Below are 22,905 nucleotides of genomic sequence, written 5' to 3' on the forward strand. Positions count from 1 at the left end.
TCATTAGAATATGAGAAAACTAAATTATTTTCCGTAATATTTATAGAAAATTGCCTGGTTGTATCGTTGTTTGGCTGACAAAACTACAAAAATCTGGGAAAATATGATGGAGAATAGAATTAGTGGTGGCAAAAGAGAGACGATAGCCGAGAGTAATGTAGATATCGATTGTTATCGATAATATCGTTACTCTCTCATATTGACGTGTGGCCTGTGCCATTTAATAAGAGGTTTACACATTGTAAAGGGCATGATGCAATAATAAGTTGATGTATCAAAACAAAAGCCTTTGTTTTTTGTCTCTATATTCTGTCAAATTTTTCCTTATAATATTTTAAATAGTTGGCAACATTGTCCATCGAATTTAAGTAGAAATAATCCATTTTGACAGTTAATCGGGGCTTAAACATCATTCTTATAGATATTCCGTCCCGGACCTATGGTTCCAAAGCGACTTAACTGACTTAACAGTTGTTTTGGCTTCGGGCCAATTCTCCTCTCAAAAAGTAATTACTTCTTTGAAGTGGTACCAAGTACCCAAATACTCATTACATTCACAACACAAATGCAATACTGCCACAGAAGCTGCTGATTGACGGAGCATTTGTGTGCGGATTTATTTCAAGATAGGTTTAAATTTAGAAATTTAAACTGAATATATAAAAAAAATATTGTAAATACAATTTTGAAAAATGTCTGCTGTAGCCAAACCGACGGTAAGTACTTTGGAAAACATTTATTTCCCAAAACAAATTGAAAAGTTCACGAACCTATTTCACGACTAGCCATCAACAAGTGCTGGTAGCAGCAGTTCAGCTAATGGTTCAGCAAATCCAGCACAACCTGCTCCACCGGCCAATGTGCAGGAGTTTAAAATTCGTGTACCCAAAAATCTACGCAAGAAACATCATGTAATGCGTTTCAATGCCACCCTCAATGTGGATTTCGCACAGTGGCGTGCCGTAAAGTTGGAACGTGAAAATAATATGCGCGAGTTTAAAGGTGCCGAAGAGGAAATGCCTAAATTTGGTGCTGGTTCCGAATACAATCGTGATTTGCGCGAAGAAGTTCGACGTAAAAAATTCGGTATTATTGCCAAAAAGTATCGGCCAGAGGCCCAACCATGGATCTTAAAGGTAGGTGGCAAAACTGGTAAAAAGTTCAAGGGTATACGGGAAGGTGGTGTCAGTGAAAATGCTGCATTCTACGTCTTCACACACGCTCCCGATGGTGCAATAGAAGCCTATCCACTCAATGAATGGTATAATTTCCAACCCATACAACGTTACAAATCTCTATCGGCTGAGGAGGCTGAACAGGAGTTTGGTCGTCGCAAAAAAGTTATGAACTACTTTTCACTTATGTTGAGGAAGCGCTTGAAAGGTGACGAAGAGGAAGAAAAGGATCCCGAAGAGGTTAAGGTAAAAGGTGCCGGTTCAAAGAAATCCAAGGAACTGAAAATTAGTGAAATGGACGAATGGATCGATTCAGATGATGAGTCAGATTCGGACAGTGATGGTGAGGAAAAGAAAAAGAAGGATTTGGACAGTGATGATGAGATGGGCAAGAAAAAGGGTAAAAAAGGAAAGGATGGTGAAAAGAAGAAGAAAAAACGTGATGTGGATGATGAGGCCTTTGAAGAGTCGGATGATGGTGATGAGGAGGGACGAGAAATGGATTACGATACTGAATCCAGTGAAGAGTAAGTACCAAAACAATAGTAAAATTTAAAATCTTTTATAATAAATTTTTTTACTTACAGTGAACCTGACCCAGAAGCAAAATTGGACAAAGACATGAAATCTGTGGCTGAAGAAGATGCCCTACGTAAACTACTGACATCCGATGAGGAAGAAGATGAAGAGAACAAATCAGATGAATCTGATAAAGATGACGAAGATAAGGAAAAGAAAAAGAAGGATAAATCCAAAGAAGAAAGCAAAGATAAAAAGAAGAGTAAATCTAAAGCCAAGGATACTAAAAAGGGTAAGTTTCAACAATATACAATTCTTTAAGTTAATATTCAAATATCTTGATAATCTTTTTTTACAGATTCATCAAGTGATTTTAGTTCAGATAGCAGTGACTCTGAGGCCGAAAGTAAACTTAAGAAGAAGGGCAATTCCAAACCACCAAGCAAACAGAGCTCACGTTCTGCCACACCAACATTCAATAATGATGCAAACAAACGTAAATTGAATAGCATGCCGGGTGATCTTACCGCTTCGGAAAATAGTAATAGTCCCATTAATACACCATCAAAACGTCCCAAAACGGAATCAATTACCCCCTCATTGCCCTCAACCTTTGCCGGTGTGGTTAATACAAATAACAAAGAGTAAGTCAATTGCTTTATTTCAATATGTAGGTTTCCAATATAAATGATATATCTTTTATTTATTGCACAGTGACTATGGTATTACCGAAGAAGCTGTACGCCGTTACCTTATGCGTAAACCCATGACCGCCACCGAATTGCTAACCAAATTCAAAAATAAAAAGACTGGCGTTTCCAGTGAACGTTTGGTTGAGACCATGACACAAATTCTAAAGAAAATCAATCCTGTCAAACAGACTATACAGGGCAAAATGTATTTAAGCATAAAAGTTAATAAATAGTTATGTTTTCTCTCACTTATTTTATTAACATGTAGTAGTGGCACGCACGCAACACTTGCGCAATTGTATTTGTGATGAAATTATTTTTTAACAAATAAATATTTTATTGGAATTTTAATTACCTATTTTAAATGGTGGAAATCCACGCTTATAGCCCTGATAGTCCTTGAAAAAAAAAATTATTTAAAAAATCCACGCTTATAGTCCTTGAAAAATATTATTAAAAAAATCCACGTTTATAGCCCTGATAGTCCTAGAAAAATATTAATTAAAAAATCCACGCTTATAGCCCTGATTGTCCTTGAAATATATTATTTAAAGCATCCAGGCTTATAGCCCGGATAGTACTTGAAAAAAATAGCCCTTGAAAAATATATTTTTTAAAACATCTACGCGTATGGTGCTGATAGTCCTTGGAAAAATTAGTTTAAAAATCCACGTTTGAAAACCTGATAGTCCTTGTTAATATTATGATCATTAAAAAATCCACGATTGACAAAAATAGCTTCAAAAATCAAACGATAGTCATTTAAACAGTGCCTTAATAAACGATCGTATTTTTAAAAATGGCCCTCCAAAAATATTATTTAAAAAATCCAGAGCGTGCGAAGAATTTTTTTTTTAATATCCATGCTTTTTTTATATGGCATGCAAATATAAATTTGATTTCCATATGAACATGTTTTCCAAATAAATTGTTTTTGGTTATTTTATTATTAAAAAAAATAAATTTACTATTCTATAACTTATTAACTTAAAAAATAAGTTAGTACATATATATGTATTTCCTTTACATATTTTAACAATATCAAACATTAGTCCTAATTGAAGTGGATACCCTCAGAATTGAAGGCCAACAATAGCCGCATAAAATCATCCAAATCCATTGAACGGGCACGGAAATTATCCATATTCAGTTTTGTTAATATACCAATTACCTTTTCTTGCATATTCAGATTTTCTTCAATGGGCTGAAATTTAATGAAAAAAACACATTTAAATAGAACATCATATCTTCTCTTGTTCCTCGAGCCTTACCATATTATTCAACGATAAATGTAATTTATAATTTTTCTCCAACATTTCCATAACCGAGTTTGTCTTAAAGGCAGCGGCCAGAGTTTTATTTTTACGCAGAAATGCAATACGTGTCAAACCATCCCATTCGGTGAAATTCACTGGTGGTGGTGGATTTTTGGGTTCCAAACGTACCACACTGGATTCCACCTTCGGTGGTGGTTTGAAATTATTTTTACCCACTTTCATTAGCATATCTACACGTGCCAATAGCTGGGTATTTATACTCAAACGACAATATAACTTATCGCCCGGCTTGGCCACAAGACGTTGAGCGAATTCCCGTTGGAACATCAGCACGGCGCAACGGAACAATGGTCGATGCAGTAGAAGTTTAAAGATAAGCGGAGAACTGATTTGATATGGTACGTTGGCTATGCACAAATCGAAGAAGGGAAGTTCAGCCTTTAAGAAATCACCGATTAGCATTTGCAGTTTTGGTTGCAGCGGAGTGCCCTGTATACGTTTCTGCAATTCAGCAGCCAGGCGGGTATCAATTTCACATGCCACCACTTTTTTACAACGTTCCAACATACGAACTGTCATGTTACCAGTACCGGGACCAATTTCCAAAACAATATCTGTTGGTCGTAATGCAGCCTTTTCCAGCATACTTGTAATGACAAGGGGATTTTTTAGAATATGCTGGCCGAAATCCTTGTTGAATACGATACCTTAGGGGAGAACACAGATTTCAATTATTTTTGTATACGCATACGTATTTTAATATGTTTTTTGATAATTACCCTGCTTTTGGACTTCATTGTGTATGCGAGACTTCTTTTCTGTTTTAACTTTCGGCATTTTTTCTTAATTATTTTGAATTAATTTTAATTTTGTAGCTAAATGTTTGATTCAAGGAACCATGTGGTAATGTTTACGTTTAGAGTATTGTTGACAACAGTTGTCACAGTTGTATATTTAGGTATAAGTATCAGCTGGTAGCGTTGGCGTTTTATCTTCATTTATGTAGTGGATAGACGTGAGGTACTTTAGACTTAATGATTAGAAAAATATGAACATTTTTTGTAGGACTGACTATCAGAGGTCTGAAGCGGGGATTTTTTGAAGAATATTTCTGTATGGCTATCATACCTATCATCATCGTTTATGGAATAATTCAGTAGGTCTATCAGGACTATATGTTATGTTATGTATTTTAATTCATTTAGTTTATTAATTTTTTTATTGGCCATATTGGCTTTTTATATTACATTGGAAGAAATAAATGAAATGATTTTTTAAAGAATAGTTTTGCAGAACTATCAGGGCAATATGCATGGATTTTTAAATAATATTTCTTCAGAACTATCAGGGCTATAAGCGTGGGTTTTTTAAAGAATATTTCTGCAGAACTATCGAGGCAATATACGTGGATTTTTTAAAGGATTTTTCTCCAGAACTATCAAGTCCATAAGCGTGGATTTTTTAAAGGATTTTTCTGCAGAACTATCGAGGCAATATACGTGGATTTTTTAAAGGATTTTTCTGCAGAACTATCAAGTCCATAAGCGTGGATTTTTTAAAGGATTTTTCTGCAGAACTATCAAGGCCATAAGCGGGGATTTTTTAAAAAATATTTCACCAAAACTAGATAAAATTATCAGGAACTTAGGCGTGGATTTTATGGAAGGATTATTAGTTCTATAAGACAGGGTTTTATTAAAGGATTATCTGTTAAATAAGCGTGTATTTTATTAAAGGACTATCTGGTCTGTATGCGAGGATTTTAATGAGGGACAGTTTTATAACCTAGATTTTTAAAGCTTTTTATTGAAAGACTATCAGAGGTTTGAGCGTGGATTTTATTTAAGGAATATCTGGTCTGAAAGCGTGGATTTTATTGAAGGTTCCAAAAGTCTCGACATTTAAAGAATTTCCTAAAAGCCAAGATTTTAAAGAATTTTATTGGAGGACTATTTTATTAGGTCTATGAGCGTTGATTATATTTAAGGACTATCTGGTCTGAAAGCGTGGATTTTATTGGAGGACTATCTGGTCTGGTGGAGGACTATCACTTCCAAAAGCCTGAATTTTTAAAGAATTTTATTAAAGGTCTTTTTTATTAAAGAACTATCTTTTATATAACCTGGGGTTTAATAAAGGAATAACTGTTCTATAAACTTGTTTTTAAAGGACTATCTGTTCAATAAACGTGAATTTTTTAAAGAATTTTGTTAAAGTTCTATAAGGCTGTGTTGTGTTGATTTTTTTAGAATTTTATTTTCTGGCAGCAATCACAATAACGCATACAGATCTGCGCATATTCCCTCAAAAAGTTATTTATCTGTCAAACAGTGTTTCTTTTCCCCACCATTCAACAAATCTAGTTCCATGTTGATGCAGGCCACTATCAATGATGTCATGATATTCTTCAATTGAAAACATTAAAACCAAAATTTTATACAAGCAGTGTAATTGTTTTTTTATTAAGCATTACATTTATTTTCTCAAAGGCATGTTGCACAAAAAAATTCTTTTGATGTCAAGGTATTTAGGAAATGTATAAATTTCCTCTAAATACATTTGTATTATATTCGAAACAATATGCACACAACTTAAACAAGTATTATGTTTGTTTGTATAAATTAGAAGAAATAAAACTATTATTAATAATATATGTATCTATGTTATGAAACTGAAAGCTAAGACAATGAATATGAATACTTTTTGACAAAGACTCATTTCCCTCTCCCATTTACTTCTTCTTAGCATTGGGACTTGTCGATTGGAATACCGATGAAGCTGACATCAAATTTTCAATATATTGTCCCAATACTTGATTTTCCGAACGTAATTTCAAATTTTCCTCTTTGACCGAGTCAACACGTTGTGACAAATCATCCAGAGTGTTTTGCAACTCCAAAACTTGTGTTATTAGACGAGCTTTCTCCTCTTTTTCGTCTGGGCTTATTTCGGGCTCTAACGAATTGTGAGAATCTGGTGTTGAGCTGCGATTGGTAAATGATGAACGTAAAGAATCCATGGAATGTCCAATGTTATTGCTAGTTTGATGATTATCATCATCGTTAATGATTACTAAAAGAAATTGGTATTTTCATAAATGTGTTAATTTTAACATTTCTTTATAACATCATACCTTGTGGGTCATCGTCAGCCAAAGGGATGGGTTCTTGTTCTTGCAATTTATCGATTAGCGACATCTTGTTTGGTATTAATATAATGTGTGTTTATTATTTGCAATAATGTGTGTTATTTATTTGCCAAAAAAATTGCACGTATTTGGCTAGATATTGAATCTTGTTGTTTTTTATTTCACAAATTTATTTTCTTCTGTTTTTCCTCTTGTTTTCTCACTGTTTCCCATGTATTCACAATTAAAATATTAGTCACATTTATTCACAATGGTGTGGTTGCTAGTTGATTGCGTTACAATAGCAATAGTGCATTTGTGTTGTAGTCTTCAAATGTTTGTAATGTAATCGGTTTTATATTTTTGTTATTATTAATAAATAATGTAGTTAATGCAACATTTTATTTTACAAAAGGTGAAAATGCACGATTATCCATGTAGATGTTGGCAACCGTATAATTCACAATGACAACGGTGTGGTATGGTAGTCGTTGTGGAAAACTGCAAATTGTGTGTTTTAATGGTGGAATTAAATTATTTACTGTTATAATTATATTATTTATTAAATATAGTATGAAATGTTGATAGTTTTTATTTAAATATAATATATAAAGATGTTAGATACATTTAATTTATTTAATTTATCTGATCATTCACAATAATATTTGGTAGTTGGTACAGCGGCATACCCAGCAAAACAAAATGGAAGACGACCTGCAATTGGAGTAACGTTTTAACACATTTTCTAAGATACATTCGAGGGGCATAATTCTTATTCTATAAAAAATTTTATTTCTTTGCTTTCAAAGTATTGATATTTAGAGATTTTTTGATAAGTTTCCAAATTTCCCTACTATAAATTTATTATATCGAACCCACCCACTAATAGACCCAATTTGTTGTAAGTGACGTTTAGAAAACCCATCAACTTGTTTAATGACGGTTATATCTGTCAGACCTATTATAAAAATGCGTTTAGATTTACAAGGTCCGCTAGATCTCAAATGCCAATTCCATAGCGTATACGTCAAATATAATTCACTGGATTTGTGAACAGGATTAAAGTGACATACATGCTATGGGATTGGCATTTGAAATCGAGTAGATTTAGTAGTCTAAACGCTCTCTCAGTCAGATTGTGATGTATGACGCAACCTATAGCTTTTGTTGCAATCAGTGCTATAGAGTCGATTTATTTATGGACAAGCGACAATTCCAGCCCCATTTTTTAAAATGACTGCTTGTTGATACCTTTAAAACCATTACAGGTAGCTATGTAAAAGCATGGAAAAAGTGGTTAAAATATTCAAAAAATCCAAAAAAAGGTTCGTTACTTTTATATTTAGGCTTAGTCAAAACCCGGATCTATTTTCGTGTTCAAATTAGTTTTTTTTAACCACCAACATCGAGGAATGTAAATTTACAAAATATGGGTGTGACATTTATGTGGGGGGCATATATAAATGTATAAACATGACCTATTTTGTAATCTTAAAAACATCTTCTGACTTCCGAAAGGGAATTTATTGTCAGCGGCGGGTTTTGTGTTTGACACTGACTTCGATTTAATCAAAATTGATGGACTCCAAAGACATGTGCTTGAATTGAATATTTTGCTGTCAGTCAGTTTGCTGGGATAACAATGGTAAATTAGTGACTTGTTCATGGATCGTACGCGCAAATATTTCTTTGTGGTAAATATATAAAATTTAATTAAAATTTATAAGATTATATAAATTTTTTAACATTATATTAATAAAAATAACTTCATTCTGTAATTCTATATATATTTAATTGTAATGACAAAATATCTGATGTTCTAAAGATAATAAACCTTTCAAATAACTGAGTAACCGGTTATTTAAGCCAAAAACACATAAAAGCGATATGGGTAGTTCAATAATTAATTATTTTTATTTCAATAAAATGATTTAGCAAATGTAGTTCTTAGTAAAATAATATAGAAAAAATCTTTAAAATATATTTTACACATTGTATTCCTATTTATCATATTCCATTCACAATATTCATTGATATGTTATTGTGATTGATTGCTTAAATGTCAAATCGTTTTTTGTTATTGTTTGTGCTCATAGATAACAGTCAATCAGGTTCATCTCCTGCATTTCGTTGGTCATTTTTTAGTTTTATTCAGTAAAAATAAATAAAATATTGAATATATATCAAAGAATATTGATATAATAAAGACAATTACACGTAGTTTTGGTTTAAATAATTTATTTACATTAAATTCTGATCACCTGCCAAGGTTTGTATATTGTATTTGTTGTTGTTGTTATAGTTGCTGTTTAATATGTATGTAACATTTGTGAAATGCAAAGTCGTCTTTTACGTGCATTTTAAATAAACTATGGTTAAATAAATTGTTATTTGATTAAAAAAATAAATATTGACATTGAAATAATCATATTAAGCAATTCTTTATATTTTCCTAATTTATAAATATTATTTTAGGTGTTTTTACAATTCGATACAATTTATGTAAGATGATTAAATGAATGAATTTTAGAAAGTCAGCATCGTGTACAATTAAAAACAATGAAATGTAGTAGTAACAATAATTAAATGTAGTATATTTAACATGATACATAATAATTGTTACTATTCTTGCATTTGCCATTGTTAATTTAAGTATTTTATTTTTTTTCTTGTTTCTTGAAATACGAATGATCGTCGTAATGTTAGAAGCAGCATCCTTTTACACATCTTTATGGTATTCTCTAGTCCGGGATACTTATTACATTATTTGTTATACATGTCACAAGAAATGCAATGGAATAGTTGCTTTAATTTTTTATGGGTTGTGTTTGTGATAAGCAAATCCATGGTTCCCACATAGGAAAACATTCGTAAAGGAATACAATTAATATTAGATTCTGGTATTTTCTGGAAGATATTAATTTTTTTATAATGACTAATATAAAATATTTGCTTTCCAAACCTAGATTTATACTATTTATTTAGGATTTCATTGAGCTTCAAATTATTTTAAATGTGAGGTCAGGAAGTCATTATAAAAATAAGAACTTCTGGGGAGTTTATATTTTGGTTGCCACTTCGGATTATTAAGCATGTAGAAATAATGGATAGCTTCGTACCTCAATGCCTTGCTTGAGTTAGGAACAGTTGGATGACAATTTTTCTATTTTTAACACATTTTTCTTCTTTCTAACATTATTAGAAAGAGTAATAATTTTGGACAATTTTACAGCATTATGACGCATTCCTAATGAAAAATATCACTTTTCATACCAAACTGTAAAGGAGATTGCCCTAATAAAGAATGTTAAGGAAAGAATTATATCAGTATTATATTTTATATTTAATATTATTGACTGGAATGTTGTTAATTGCAATGTGGTAATTTTATAAAGATCTTGGGAGATCTTAACCTACTTTTCTATAAAATATATGTCAAATTTTGATAATCTTTGGAAAAAAACAAATCATTAGAATTAAAATATTATGTAAAGCTATACATATTCCTTTCATTTCATCTCTACAATTAGTTTAATTCAAAAAATTCCCATTGATTAAAAACTTAACCCTAATAATAAATATTACACAAGACCTTTAGATTTTTCGTATGCAATCAGCAGCCACTTGTGCTTTTTGTGGAACTTCAAGTTTTCTATAAACACTAGAAAACATTTGATTATATTAGCATTTGAAGACCTTTAAATCAAAAAATGTATACCGAAGATGTTTATGTTAGCTATGGACATTAGACAACTTACCTTCTTCTTCAATAGAAGTTATGAGACCTTTTAAATATCTTTGGTTTATTAAATACGTCTGGATCTTCATTGGAACAATTTCTATAGATTGTTAATTACAAAATCTTTGGACTTTGGAATTATGAAATAAACAACCTTTGGGGGTTTCTTTTAGATAGCACTCTGTAGACATTGAAGCTCTAAATTTGGAATTCAAAATAATTCTAGAAACTTTAGACAACATCTAGGATTTTTTTAGATCATAGCAAGACTCTGGATCTTGATTAACATTTGAAAACCTCTATATGTGTAAATGTATGCTAAAGCTACTTTGGTCTTCTGTTACTTTTGAGTGCTTCTTTGTTAGCTATGGACATTAGAACACTTACGTTAGAGGGTATAGTAAGATTCTTTCGTCATTGAATTAAGAATAGGTCTTTCAGAGTGCCCTTTGCAAGATGACAGTCGGACATACATAATCAGTATCCCATGTTCTTATTTAGACTGATGGTTTTGTCTGAATATGGGTATATTGACCATACCAATTTAAATTTCCCTTTTTAATGAAATTCCCTACTAAAATGCATAGCTACCTTGGAAACTAAACCTCTCGTTGGTATTATCGCAAGCCGAATTTTTATAAAATAATTGAGTTGTAAATATTCCTTTCTTGCTAATTTTCTATTCGATTTTTGATTGGGTCTACAAAAATTAATATTATCTTAAAATGTAAAACCCTAATTATTATCCCAAGATCTTTCAAAGAAAGCCAAACATTCATTGTACCAATAAAAAAATTATTGAGTTTACGAATTGAACTCCCAACAAAACAATTGACAGTTTACAATATGGCATTGCCTAGCGTCTTTTTGGGTGTTTTTCTTTTACCATGTATCTATTTATATTATTTGTTTATATTAATTATGCTTAATAACTTATTTATATTTAAATTATTAATATTGATTATAATCAATATTAAGCTGTTAAAATTTCCTATATTTGCTACTTATTGGGAGTGGACAATAAACGCAGCATGTTGCTGAAAATTCTATTCACAATAACAAAAAATATATCCAACATAAATGTATTATATTAAAAAATCTATTTCTATTAATTAATATAAATTGTAATAATTATATAATTACAATTTACTATATTTCAATTTTTAAAAGAAATAATTTTTATATATAAATAAAATCTCATAATGAAACAGTTGTTTTGTAATATCAATACAACAACAAGAACCTTTCATTATAATTATTCTGTTTTGTTTTTGACAGAAGAACTGTTTCCTCCTTGCTGCTGTTGTTGTTGTAAAAGAGATCTATTGAAGTGTCTCTTTTTGGGCATTGCAGAAAAAGGGTAGTGAGTGCGAGAGGGGAGCCAGTTGCTTTTTAAAATAGATAAACAAATATAATTTTTTGTATGTTTAATACAGTTATTAAATATAAATATTTTTATTTAATTTTTTTTATAATTGACATTTTTAGCCATTTCGAATGTTGTTTGTTGGTTGTCTCTTTTATGTTAAATGTATTGGTATGCAGCAGCAGATGATTTGTTACGAAAAAATACAACCCTGATTTGCCAAAAACAAAAAACCAAAATAGGAAACAGAGTAGTTTTCATTTTCATTTATATTTGTTGTAAACAAGCAGAAACAACTTCAGTTTCATAAGAAGTTCTATAAATAGAGTTATAGAATTAAATAAATTGTTAAACAATAAACTAATATCATTTTTAATAAATTGAAATTATTATAAAAGTAATGGTTTTTTAAACGGTGTTGCTTTTTAGAACGTTATTCACGACACGCTTTTATGTGACGTTCGTGGTCGTGCCTGCCTGCCTGCTTGCTGGTGGTCGTCGTTTTGTTATTCATTCACAATTGGCAACAACAAGAAATCAAAAAAAAAAAAACACACATCCTCATACTGTATTCTCAACTGGGACGGACGTCGGTCGGCCAGTCGTTCGTTTGTCCTACTCGCCAAAAGAAACAATAAGCCATAATCATTATTATCATTCCCATCAAGAAGATGGGGAGTTATAACATTTTTTAAATAAAAAAATAAATAAATGAACTGATAACCAAAAAAGTGTGTGTGGAAAATCCAAATAACAAAAGTCTAACATAGAAAGCAATTCAGTTTCCATTGTGCTGAAAAATGAATCCCCAAACACAAACTCAATTTTTTATAACTACAGGGATGCCATCAGTATTGGCTCCAGCGCCAACATCTGATCAACGCCTCATTACAACAACCCCAACATCTTTGGGGACATCATCGGCAACGCCAGCCCTAATCTCAACAAATCCTTCAATAAATCATAATTTGCCCGCAACATTAACCACCAGTTATGTTCCGGTCTTGCTGACAAATCAAACTCTAATTACAAATATTGAAACGTCGTCGTCTTCTTCACAACAACATCATCACCAAACTCTTTCTTCATCCGCATTAATGAATGTAACAAGTGCTGTTAATGCCAACAACAACACCACCAGCAATATTCCATCATTGATGTCTTCCAATACGGGTGGTGGTGGTCATGTTACTTATGTTGTGACAACACCACAGACACAAAATTTTGCTCCACTATTATCCTCGGGTCAAAATGGTACGGTTAGTGTGCTATTGACAACAGCAGCGGGGCCAGTGGTACCAAATACAACAAATTCATTGGCAACATCTGGTAAGTTGTTGTTATTTCATTCATTTTTTTCCGGATTAAATTATTTTCAAAAAAACAATCAAAATGTTATTATTTTTATATTATGTAATATTTTTAGAATATAGGTACTATATTACAAAATTAGCATTGTAACTAATATCGAATAGCAAAAAACAATATGACTCTTGGCCATATAGCGAAACGTGTGATACAAAAAAACAAAACATACAAATAAACTAAACATGTGTAGATTTTTTTTCATTTGGGAATAATTAAAACAATATTAAGAACTACAAAAAGATGTTTAGAATTGTTTTAATATTTATATAAATATATACTTATTATGGAACTATCTGTCTTCTAAGCCTTTCATACAATCAACTGGAAAATGTTTGATAATTCTTCTTCTTATTTTTTTTTTTGTAGCTACCAATATTAATTTTACCTTTTCATAATTAACAATATTCCCTCTATATATCAATAATATTATTTTTATTTATAATAATTTAACTTTTCTCTTTAATTCAAATTATTAACAATTTCTTTCATTTTCTTTAAATTTCTTTCCTTTTTGTAATTAACCATACAAAATGAATTTGCAATCGTTTTATTTTCGTTTCTTCATATTTTTTGTTTGTGTGTAAAGATATGTTGCGGGATTAAGGTGACCAGCTCATATCTCAAACTATTCACAATGCTACTGTTTGACATGTGTGATTGAACTCGACTAAAATGAGTTTTTTTTTTCAAATCATTTTAATATATATATATATATATTCTGCTTACCCCTTAATTGTCGTTCGCTATAAAAAGGAAAGCAGATGACCCGTAAATTTCTTATTTAAACTTTTAATCACAATAAAAAAATTTATACGTACGTGTATATGTTTATTATGTCCAAGGTCATATTTTAATAAGCAATCGGAAGCGTTTGAAATACCCCCATCAGGGTTACCTTTATGTTTTGACCTTTTTATACCCTCCGACTCTTTGTGCAACTTTTATCCTTGTTTTGTTTCGTTCTATTTTCCTTTTTTTGAGTAAATTTTTCGTATAAATCGTTTTTGAGTCCCAAGGGAATTGGGCTAGTTCTCGGAACAGTTTTATTGATTTTTTTTTAACTTACTGTATAGACTTTTCCCAGTAAGCATTAAAAAATACAACTACCAACCCTGCTCTCTCGATTCAGTCACTTTTACTGGACTTTTACGTAAACGAACATATATATATTTTTATATTTTTGTAACTCAAAAATTTCGATAATGCTTTACAGCTGGGCTTTAGACAGCAAATTACAAATAATAGATTTAATAAAATAATTGTTATATTTTAATTATTTTTTAGTAGAAAATTGTAAGTTAACATCCATTTCTGCTCCCTCAATTCATTTTTTTGCTGAGCGTCTGGTAACAGAACTAAAAATCAGCTGATTTAATTCAGAAATATTTACTGAGTTCGTTTTTGACAGTAAAAAATGGCCAATTCTCTCAAATATAATCTCTCAATTTACTCTATTAAGAAATATTAGGTTCGTTCGTTAACTTTCCCAGTAAGATTTACTCAGTAGAAATTTGGATATATATGTATGTATGTTTTCCACCAAAATATATATCTATCACTTACATTACACTCTCACTGGGCGCATTTTTGTTTATTTATTTATTTTTTTATTATTACTTTAATATGGCCACCTTGTTCCTTTCATTCGTTCGTTCCTATAAAACTTGTACATTTGATGATCATGTTGTTGTGTATAAAGGTTTATTTTAAGAAAAGCACCACACTACGTTTTGATTTAGTCGTCGTCTCCACTACCAGTGTTAGTTGTTTCGTATTTACCTTTACAATTACAATATTTAGAAAATATTTTGTTATAGCTTATATAAGTTGTTTGAAATCAATTTTTTGTTATAATTATAATTTTGTTTTATATTTACTAGGTCATGTTGCAGCAGCACCACAGCCACCAACAACATCGTTTATAATACGTAACACATCAACACCACAAATTAAAGGCCAGCAACAACAACAACTTCATAATCAAGGTTTTAATACAAAACAACAATTGAATCCCAATAATCCAAATAAAAGTGATTTGACAAAACAACAACAACAAATTAAAAATAATTCCTTAACAAATGTTAATAACATGGCAGCAGTTGCAGCAACAACAACAGCAACACTGGCTCCTGGTACAACATTATTGAAAACATCATTATTACAAAGCAACAACAACAAATCAGTGGGTGCATTACCAACTGCCACAAATTTACAAAATAAAATTAACAATAATAAACCCAAAGCCCAACAATTACAAAAATCAACAATGAACAATAACATCAATGCTGCTTCCCAAACATTATTGGTGAAATGTGATGTTGCAGGTGGTAAAGTGGCCACCCCCAATCCACATACCATTTCCCCAGCTTCATTAATCAACCAAACGGTGCAAAAACTACCACAAGTTAGTCTATTGCAAAATTCCAAATCCAAACAAGGAACTCCAGCAGCCAGCAGTGACATGGGAAAATCTGCTTCAACTCAGCTGATAATTGCTGAGATATCATCCTCCTCCTCGATTAATCCTCATGAAATCAAGGTGGGAAATCTAAATGCCGAAGTGTCTTTGATTAAAAAACCAAATTCAAATAATAAGGATGTCTTAACAAAAGCACAAGCTACAACAACAATAGTTAAAGAAACAAATTCCCTATTAAAACCCATTAGTGGTAGTGGCAGTGAAGTAACTAGAAAAAGGGAAATCAATGCCACAACAACAAGTGAATCAAGTGAAAAACAAGAATCCTTGTTAAAAACTAACAACAACAACAATGGGAACAAAATAAATTTAACAAAAATTCCCCAAAGTCCACGGAATCAACGTTCCCAATCATACAATTGTAACCCAGCCACACATGCCATTCACAATAGTGCTGCAGCAAATGAGCGGCGGCATTCAGAACCTGCCAAGCTACCGGAAAAGGCTGGTGTCGTGGAAATAAATGAAAAAACAAGTAAATTATTGAAAACAAATAATACCACCACAACAACAAATAACAAAAATATGCAACCCCTAGAAGAAGAAGAATATGAAGATGAGGAATATCTTGTAAGTTCAGGAGAAAAGTCGGATAACAAAGAAACCAATGAAAATCAAAAACCAGCAACGGAGCAGAGGGAACAAAAAACCGAAGATTCCCAAGATTCCGATGGTGATGATGACGATGTTACCATATTACCCGTAGATGATTCCTTTACCGAACCCATTGAAATTGATGATGACGAAGAGGAGGAGGACGGGGTTGTAGATGAAGACGAACAAATGAAAACAAATAATATCACCCCCATCAGCAGTCCCACCACCAGGGAAAAAAATAAATGCAATGAATCTTTGTTGTGTGATGAACAGGTCCTTATTAGTTCTTCATCTTCCATATCCAATCAATCATTGGAACAAGCCACCAGCTCATCCTCCACAAGAAATTCTCCCAAAAATGGTATTTCAAATGCCAGCGACAGTATGTCCCCCATTCTAAAGAAATCGCTAACAGAACGCAAGCAGCAGCAACAACATCATCATCCTCTACAAATTGTCAAGGAAGAACCTGTGATGGCAGCACCCACATCATCATCGTCATCACCAACCAACAATTTCTCAGCTGTATTGGAAATGCTTTCCAATTTTAATATGTTAAATTGGAGAGAACGTCTGGGCACTGGTCGTGGTACTGTTATGAAATTTGAACTGAACGAATTCAATCTGTTGCAATTGCACGAGAAAATACCTACGAGAACCAAAACGCATACGGCATTTGAAAGACCCGTTTATGAACGTGACACGTTACATGTTCGTTCAGAAAATGGTGAACCCATCACATATTACACCTGTCGACGGTGTAAAGTTCGTGCATCGGCATTGGATTTTTTGGCACCAGGTAAGTTGGGGGTAAATTTTGAAAAACAGACAAAAGGGGGGGTCCCTGCTTTCATTCGAAGTAGAATCATGGAACGAATGCAGTTCTTTGTAAAGGGGGGAATTTGAGTTATTTGTTTCGAAAAGCCGAAAAGAAGTCTTCAGATCGAATTATAATACAAGACCAGAAGATTTTCTTCCACAAAACTGGGTCTTCTTTTAAAAGAAGATTTATGTAGAAAATGGAAGGTTGTCTTCCCATTACAAGAGCAGAATTTTTCATAAAGAAAGGCATATTTCTCATAGAAGACCCGAACCACTTATTCTCACAGAAATTTTAACCCAATTTTTTTATCTTACAGAATTTTGTTCATTTCATTGTTTGAAACGTGACTGCCGCAAACGACAACGCGAAGACAACGTCAGTATTCTGCGTAAAAAACAGCGTTATTCCAACAACAGCAGCAGCAACAACAACAACAATCCACCACCATTGGCATATATCAATCAACCGAAATTCCGTTGGTCCAACTATTTAAAGGCAAATTACACATCAATGGCTGCACCCATATCTCTGTTCCTCAATCCATTTCCAACGGGTCCTAACAACTTTAAAATTGGCATGAAACTCGAAGCCATTGATCCGGAAAATTGTGCTCTATTCTGTGTCTGCACTGTCGTCGATATACACGGCTATCGTCTAAAGTTGAGCTTTGACGGTTACGATAATTCCTATGATTTTTGGTTAAATGCCGATTCAATGGATATCTTTCCACCGGGATGGTGTGCCAAAACCAATCGTATTCTCCAGCCACCCAAGGGCCATAATGCCAATAAATTCAATTGGCAAACGTACTTGAATAAGGAAAAGGCCATGGCAGCCCCAAGGCATTTGTTTACCCATTTGAATTCGTCTTCCCTGACGCCAAGGAATCCGTTTCAGGTAAGGTTTAAGAAATTATCTGTTTTGGAAGGGATTTTTATGTGTGTGTGTGTTTTTTTTTTTATTTCAGATTGGCATGCATTTGGAAGCAGAAGATCTTAATGACACCGGAAAACTGTGTGTGGCCTCTGTCGCCGATGTCTTGGACGATCGCATACGCATCCACTTCGATGGCTGGGATGATTGTTATGACATTATTGTGGATATTAATTCACCCTACATACATCCATGTGGTTGGCACGAGGGTCGCCATCAATTGGTGGTGCCACCAGATTGTGAAAATTCCGCCTTTAATTGGCAATCGTATATCCGACAACAGGGTAGCGGTCTGGTGGCCAGTGAGGAAATTTTCGTTCCCAGAGAACCGATACATTTCAAACCGAATATGAAATTAGAAGTGGTCGATCCACGCAACTCTTCATTGATACGACCGGCCACCGTGGTATCACACAAGGGCCACCGCGTCAAACTGCATCTCGATGGTTGGCCTAATGACTATTGCTTTTGGCTGGAAGATGATAGCCCCGATCTACATCCGATTGGTTGGTGTGATGCCACTGGTCATGAACTGGAACCACCACCAGGCTTCCAAATGCCGAAACAAAAGATGCCTTGCCCTACCACCGGATGTCGTGGTATCGGCAATGCCAAAAAGCCATTTATGCACGTACATGCCACAAGGGATTGCTGTCCTTATGTACCCGAGAATTGGCGTATTGTAATGGAGAAACCACCACGTTTAAGTTATGATGAAATTGTACGCACACTGCCCAAGTCACACACAGCCAACAAACACAATACTCAGCAAACCAGTCAATCAAATAATCAAAATTCCGCTAGTCAGCAACAACGTTTGAGTGATCAACAAATTCTGGAACGTCTGCAAATGTTGGATAGCATCAAAACCCACAATGTACAACACATGGGAACACAAGAGAAATTCGCCGCCAATTCAAAGGAATTACTGGGCATTCCCTTGCCAAGCAATATCAAGCAAGAAGAAATTAAATGTCCCTCCACCACCTCCTCCTCTTTGTCGTCGTCATCAACGAACAAGAAGAAGACGGGAGACTCAACCGCTTCGCCTCCGCTAGATATTCATCTGGAAATAGCCAAAGAATTTCTATGTGATTATGGACCCAGGCTACAGCACAACTATGATATTTGGCAAAAGAATTTCACCTTTGACACAACAAAAATTAAACGCAACCCATTGACATGGTCTGTCTCCGAGGTGGGGGTATTTGTCGATCTCTATTTGAATTGTCGTCAAACAGCTGCTCTATTCGCCCAGGAGGATATCGATGGACAGGCATTTTTACTTTTACAACAAAACGATTTAACCGAGAGATTGGGAATGAAATTGGGACCCTCAGTCAAATTATACGCCTGTATATTACAATTGAGGACATTGGCTGTAAGCAAATTTAAAACAGCATATCGTAAAACATCATTACAGTAAATATTGAAAAACAAAAACCAAACAACTGCATACAATTCTGAGTGAGAGAAAAATCTTTACCAAAATGAGGTCACTAGCAAAATGCTATATTGTTCATAATTTTTCACACATACATATTTAATTGTCGCAGCGGCCATATGTTAATTGTTACTATTTTCTAAAAACCCTCTCGTTTCCCCCTCTTTAATAGATTTAAGCATCGTGGTCATCGGTTTTTTGTTTGTTAAAATTGGTTTGACTTTTCTTTATTTCTTCTTTTTGATATAGATTTTAACTATAGTAATAGATAGTTGTACTATAAATAAGTTTTTTTTTTTTTTTTTTTTTGCTTTTTCTTATTCAAGTTATAGTTTAACGGTTAAACTATAACGGATTTTTCTTCATAGATTTTAAGTAACCTACAAACTTTACTACAGGGTTTAACCTGTAATAAAAAACACACACATATATTGAAAATGAATCAATAATAGAATGAACTAAGTAGTTAAAAACAAAAACAACAAAGAGAACTGTAAATAAATCTAAAAAAGATGAGGTACATATATATACATTTCAACTACCTATTATACACTTTAAAAATTAATAAAACTATTGATTAAAATAATAATAATTGAAACAAATAATTTATTATCTGGGAGTTTAGATTAAATTATGTGAAAGAAACTGTTATATAAAACAGTTACTCTACTCCTCGGGTGCAAGGGAGTATGAGTACCCTACAAGTCCTATAAAGAAGAGAACGATCGTAAAACCACTGTCATGGCCAAATCATAGTGGTCGTCCGATAAAGCCAGATGTTTCCAACAGTGGTGGCAAAATGCTTTAAATTTTGACTTATTGGTATGAGATTATAAACAAAAATGGACCTTGACCACGGACACAAATCCCATACATGAGCATCTATGATCAAATCCCAGACATGAACAGCTATGAGACCAGGGAGACCAGTTTTGCCATTATTGTGAATTTACTTTCGTCATGAAAACGTAAACAATTCATCAGAATTTTTGATATTTAACTTGATAAATAGAAGCTGTGTTCCGATTTCGATTGTTACCTGGAGGAACTTATTAATATATATTGACCCCTATAATTGGGCCATATCACCCCTGCTGTCAAAATGCTTTCTATTTTGAATTAATTATATGAAAACGTACACCAAGATCTATTAATAAGGTTACCCAGCTAGCGTCAGCTGTTTTTTCTTAAGACTATTGTCAAAAATCTGAACTTTGTTTACATTTGGACAATGGAAATCAATTCACAATAATGGATTTTAAAAGAAAACTTGAGAGCATGGCCTATAAATAAGGTCACCAAGGGAGACCAGCTGATTATCGTTACCTCTTAAGTTTGCTGTCAAAATGCATTATTGTGAATTGACTTCCATTATGAAAACGTAAACAAAGTCGAAATTTTTGACATTAGACTTGAGAAAAAACAGCTGTTTTCCGATTTCGATTGCTATCTTGGTGACCTTATTAATAGATCTTGCTTGAGAGGGAGCCGATATCTGATATCCAGCTGGTAACACTGAATGTTTTATGGACCTTGCTTCACACGTCTGCTGTCAAAATACCTTATTGCAAACTGAGTTTACATTAGAAAACGTTCGTTAACCCAGCGGATTTGAATTGTCAATTCCATTGAATATATGTCAAATATTTCCTCATTAAGTAGTTTAATTCGGATTTAATGCTTCTTTAAGTTGCTTGTAAAAATAACTTTGAAAAATAAAAATGTATAAAGGAGCGCGGTGGCATAACAAAAATATTTCTCTGATACTCCTTTGAAATTTGACATTTAATGATAAGGAAGTTAAAGAGGATCGCCTAAATATGGTGATTGGGAATGAGTCATGGCATAATTATGGAAGGTAGTCTCATTTGAGAAATTGATAACTTCTTCGCCTCCGCTATGTGATTATGGTCCCAGGCTACAGCACAACTATGATATTTGGCAAAAGAATTTCACCTTTGACACAACAAAAATTAAACGACATGGTCTGTCTCCGAGGTTGGGGGAGAATATCGCCCAGGAGAGTCAAACTTGATTTTGGGCGCCGTTCTCCTTTATTCTTTTACAGTAAAAAAACAACTTAGCATGCCAAGCCTGAAATCATCTAATGCGTTTCCCCCTTTATTTTGTTTAAAATAAAGTTATTAAGAAAAAAAACATAAAAAATCAAGTTCCTTCTATTCCTATTTTTAGTTTTCCCATTAATTTTACATTTTATTAACTTAAAATGAGTTTTATAATTTTTCGTTTACCGGGAGTTTTTCATTTCATTTGGAAACAACCCTGTTTTTGCAACGAACACAACCAATGACATTCATCAACTCAAATACAACGCTGCACGTCAATCTCTTACAATTTTGCACAGCAATGTATTCGAGCAGCAGTCGTCTAGTTCTGTGTGTTTTTTATTTGGTTGTAATGCCGATTAGATTTTTTCGATGTGTGTTCCCTAAAAAATCGGATTATTTTACAAAACAATTTTAACAAATAAATAAATTCAACAAAACAATTGCAGAAAAACAAAACAATAGTTAATAGAAATCGTTTTTATTAAATAATGTGACATAGAACGCGGAGTGCAAGTGTGTGCAAAGGAAAAAAGCAAAGCAAAAAAACGAAAAAAAACCTGAGAGCAAATACCCATCCGAATTTGACACAAGTAGTGATTACTCTTACGTTTGTGTGTTGTACGGACAACGAGAACAGGCAGCATTTTTCTTTCCGCGTTTCGCTTGCCATATATATATTCGCCTCGTATTTTACTGGTTGTTGGTGTTTTATGAGGTAGACAAGTGTGACAAAATCATTAAAAAAGTATATAAAATATTTTCCTATGGAATTAATGGATTGATTGCAAATAAAATATTGTAAACTGACGAGTGAATTCATTGGCGGTGGTGTTCGATTGTTTGTTTGTGTGCCGAGGTGTAGCGCACTTTCAATTGCCGAGTTCCCACTGTGCGTTGCTGTACTTCTAAAAACATCAACATCACTCACATTTGACAAGGGTTTGTGTTGGTTTATCCAAGCGAAGGAGAGGAAAAACGTCAAGAAAATAAAGTAAAAGACCGCCGCAGAATAATTTGTATATATTCGCCCGGATTTGTTGCGGAAATTTATATATTTTTTAAAGGTAAAATTTATTGTTTTGTTAATTGCAAGAACGAATGTTAGCGTTTTTTTTTTTTTTGTTTTCACATAGAGGGGGGTTCTCATTTTTTTCGTTTTCTTCTTCGCCAGTGTTACCCTACTCTCGGTATTACAATCTCCTCTCTGTCAAACGAAATGTGTTAATGGGCGCTTTGTGCCAAGTTTTTGTGCTATGCCCTCTACTACTATTTGGTACTTTATGCTTTGTGTGTTGTA

The 22,905-nt window shown here is 33.0% G+C and overlaps 4 protein-coding genes across 4 annotated transcripts; 2 read left to right on the forward strand and 2 right to left on the reverse strand.

Moving 5' to 3' along the window:
- Window positions 1–692: 692 nt before the first annotated feature.
- On the forward strand, window positions 693–2,629 carry LOC133327933 (general transcription factor IIF subunit 1). Its single transcript, XM_061536477.1, is given in 4 exon segments — window positions 693–716; window positions 786–1,702; window positions 1,763–2,338; window positions 2,409–2,629. Coding segments are annotated over 4 exon segments (1,728 nt in total). The 3' UTR covers window positions 2,620–2,629.
- An 811-nt stretch (window positions 2,630–3,440) lies between these two features.
- On the reverse strand, window positions 3,441–4,532 carry LOC133327915 (probable dimethyladenosine transferase). Its single transcript, XM_061536450.1, has 3 exons — window positions 4,443–4,532; window positions 3,658–4,370; window positions 3,441–3,590 (listed from the first exon to the last, which is right to left on the reverse strand). The coding sequence occupies exons 1-3, from the start codon at window positions 4,498–4,500 to the stop codon at window positions 3,441–3,443; spliced, it is 921 nt and encodes a 306-aa protein (XP_061392434.1). The 5' UTR covers window positions 4,501–4,532.
- A 1,862-nt stretch (window positions 4,533–6,394) lies between these two features.
- LOC133327922 (short coiled-coil protein B) lies at window positions 6,395–6,865 on the reverse strand. Its single transcript, XM_061536458.1, has 2 exons — window positions 6,797–6,865; window positions 6,395–6,735 (listed from the first exon to the last, which is right to left on the reverse strand). The coding sequence occupies exons 1-2, from the start codon at window positions 6,858–6,860 to the stop codon at window positions 6,395–6,397; spliced, it is 405 nt and encodes a 134-aa protein (XP_061392442.1). The 5' UTR covers window positions 6,861–6,865.
- Window positions 6,866–12,992: 6,127 nt separating this feature from the next.
- Window positions 12,993–19,521, forward strand: LOC133327934 (uncharacterized). The gene is made up of 6 exons (XM_061536478.1): window positions 12,993–13,224; window positions 15,144–16,011; window positions 16,072–16,217; window positions 16,290–17,138; window positions 17,479–18,059; window positions 18,130–19,521. The coding sequence occupies exons 1-6, from the start codon at window positions 12,993–12,995 to the stop codon at window positions 19,519–19,521; spliced, it is 4,068 nt and encodes a 1,355-aa protein (XP_061392462.1).
- The last annotated feature ends 3,384 nt before the right edge of the window (window positions 19,522–22,905 follow it).

Source organism: Musca vetustissima, unplaced genomic scaffold (assembly GCF_032173495.1).
Source record: "Musca vetustissima isolate MV318-11 ecotype Yass unplaced genomic scaffold, APGP_CSIRO_Mvet_v1 utg13007, whole genome shotgun sequence".
In the NCBI taxonomy this organism is placed as follows: Eukaryota; Metazoa; Arthropoda; class Insecta; order Diptera; family Muscidae; genus Musca; species Musca vetustissima.

Excerpts from the sequence above, each read along its gene's own strand:
- LOC133327934 (XM_061536478.1), top strand. The coding sequence starts at position 12,993 with ATGAATGTAACAAGTGCTGTTAATGCCAACAACAACACCACCAGCAAT. Across the intron at positions 13,225-15,143 it reads AAATTCATTGGCAACATCTG|GTCATGTTGCAGCAGCACCA; the intron begins GTAAGTTGTTGT and ends TATATTTACTAG. Across the intron at positions 17,139-17,478 it reads ATTGGATTTTTTGGCACCAG|AATTTTGTTCATTTCATTGT; the intron begins GTAAGTTGGGGG and ends TTTATCTTACAG.
- LOC133327922 (XM_061536458.1), bottom strand. The coding sequence starts at position 6,860 with ATGTCGCTAATCGATAAATTGCAAGAACAAGAACCCATCCCTTTGGCT. Across the intron at positions 6,736-6,796 it reads GGCTGACGATGACCCACAAG|TAATCATTAACGATGATGAT; the intron begins GTATGATGTTAT and ends AATTTCTTTTAG.
- LOC133327915 (XM_061536450.1), bottom strand. The coding sequence starts at position 4,500 with ATGCCGAAAGTTAAAACAGAAAAGAAGTCTCGCATACACAATGAAGTC. Across the intron at positions 4,371-4,442 it reads CAATGAAGTCCAAAAGCAGG|GTATCGTATTCAACAAGGAT; the intron begins GTAATTATCAAA and ends TTCTCCCCTAAG. Across the intron at positions 3,591-3,657 it reads ATTTATCGTTGAATAATATG|CCCATTGAAGAAAATCTGAA; the intron begins GTAAGGCTCGAG and ends ATTAAATTTCAG.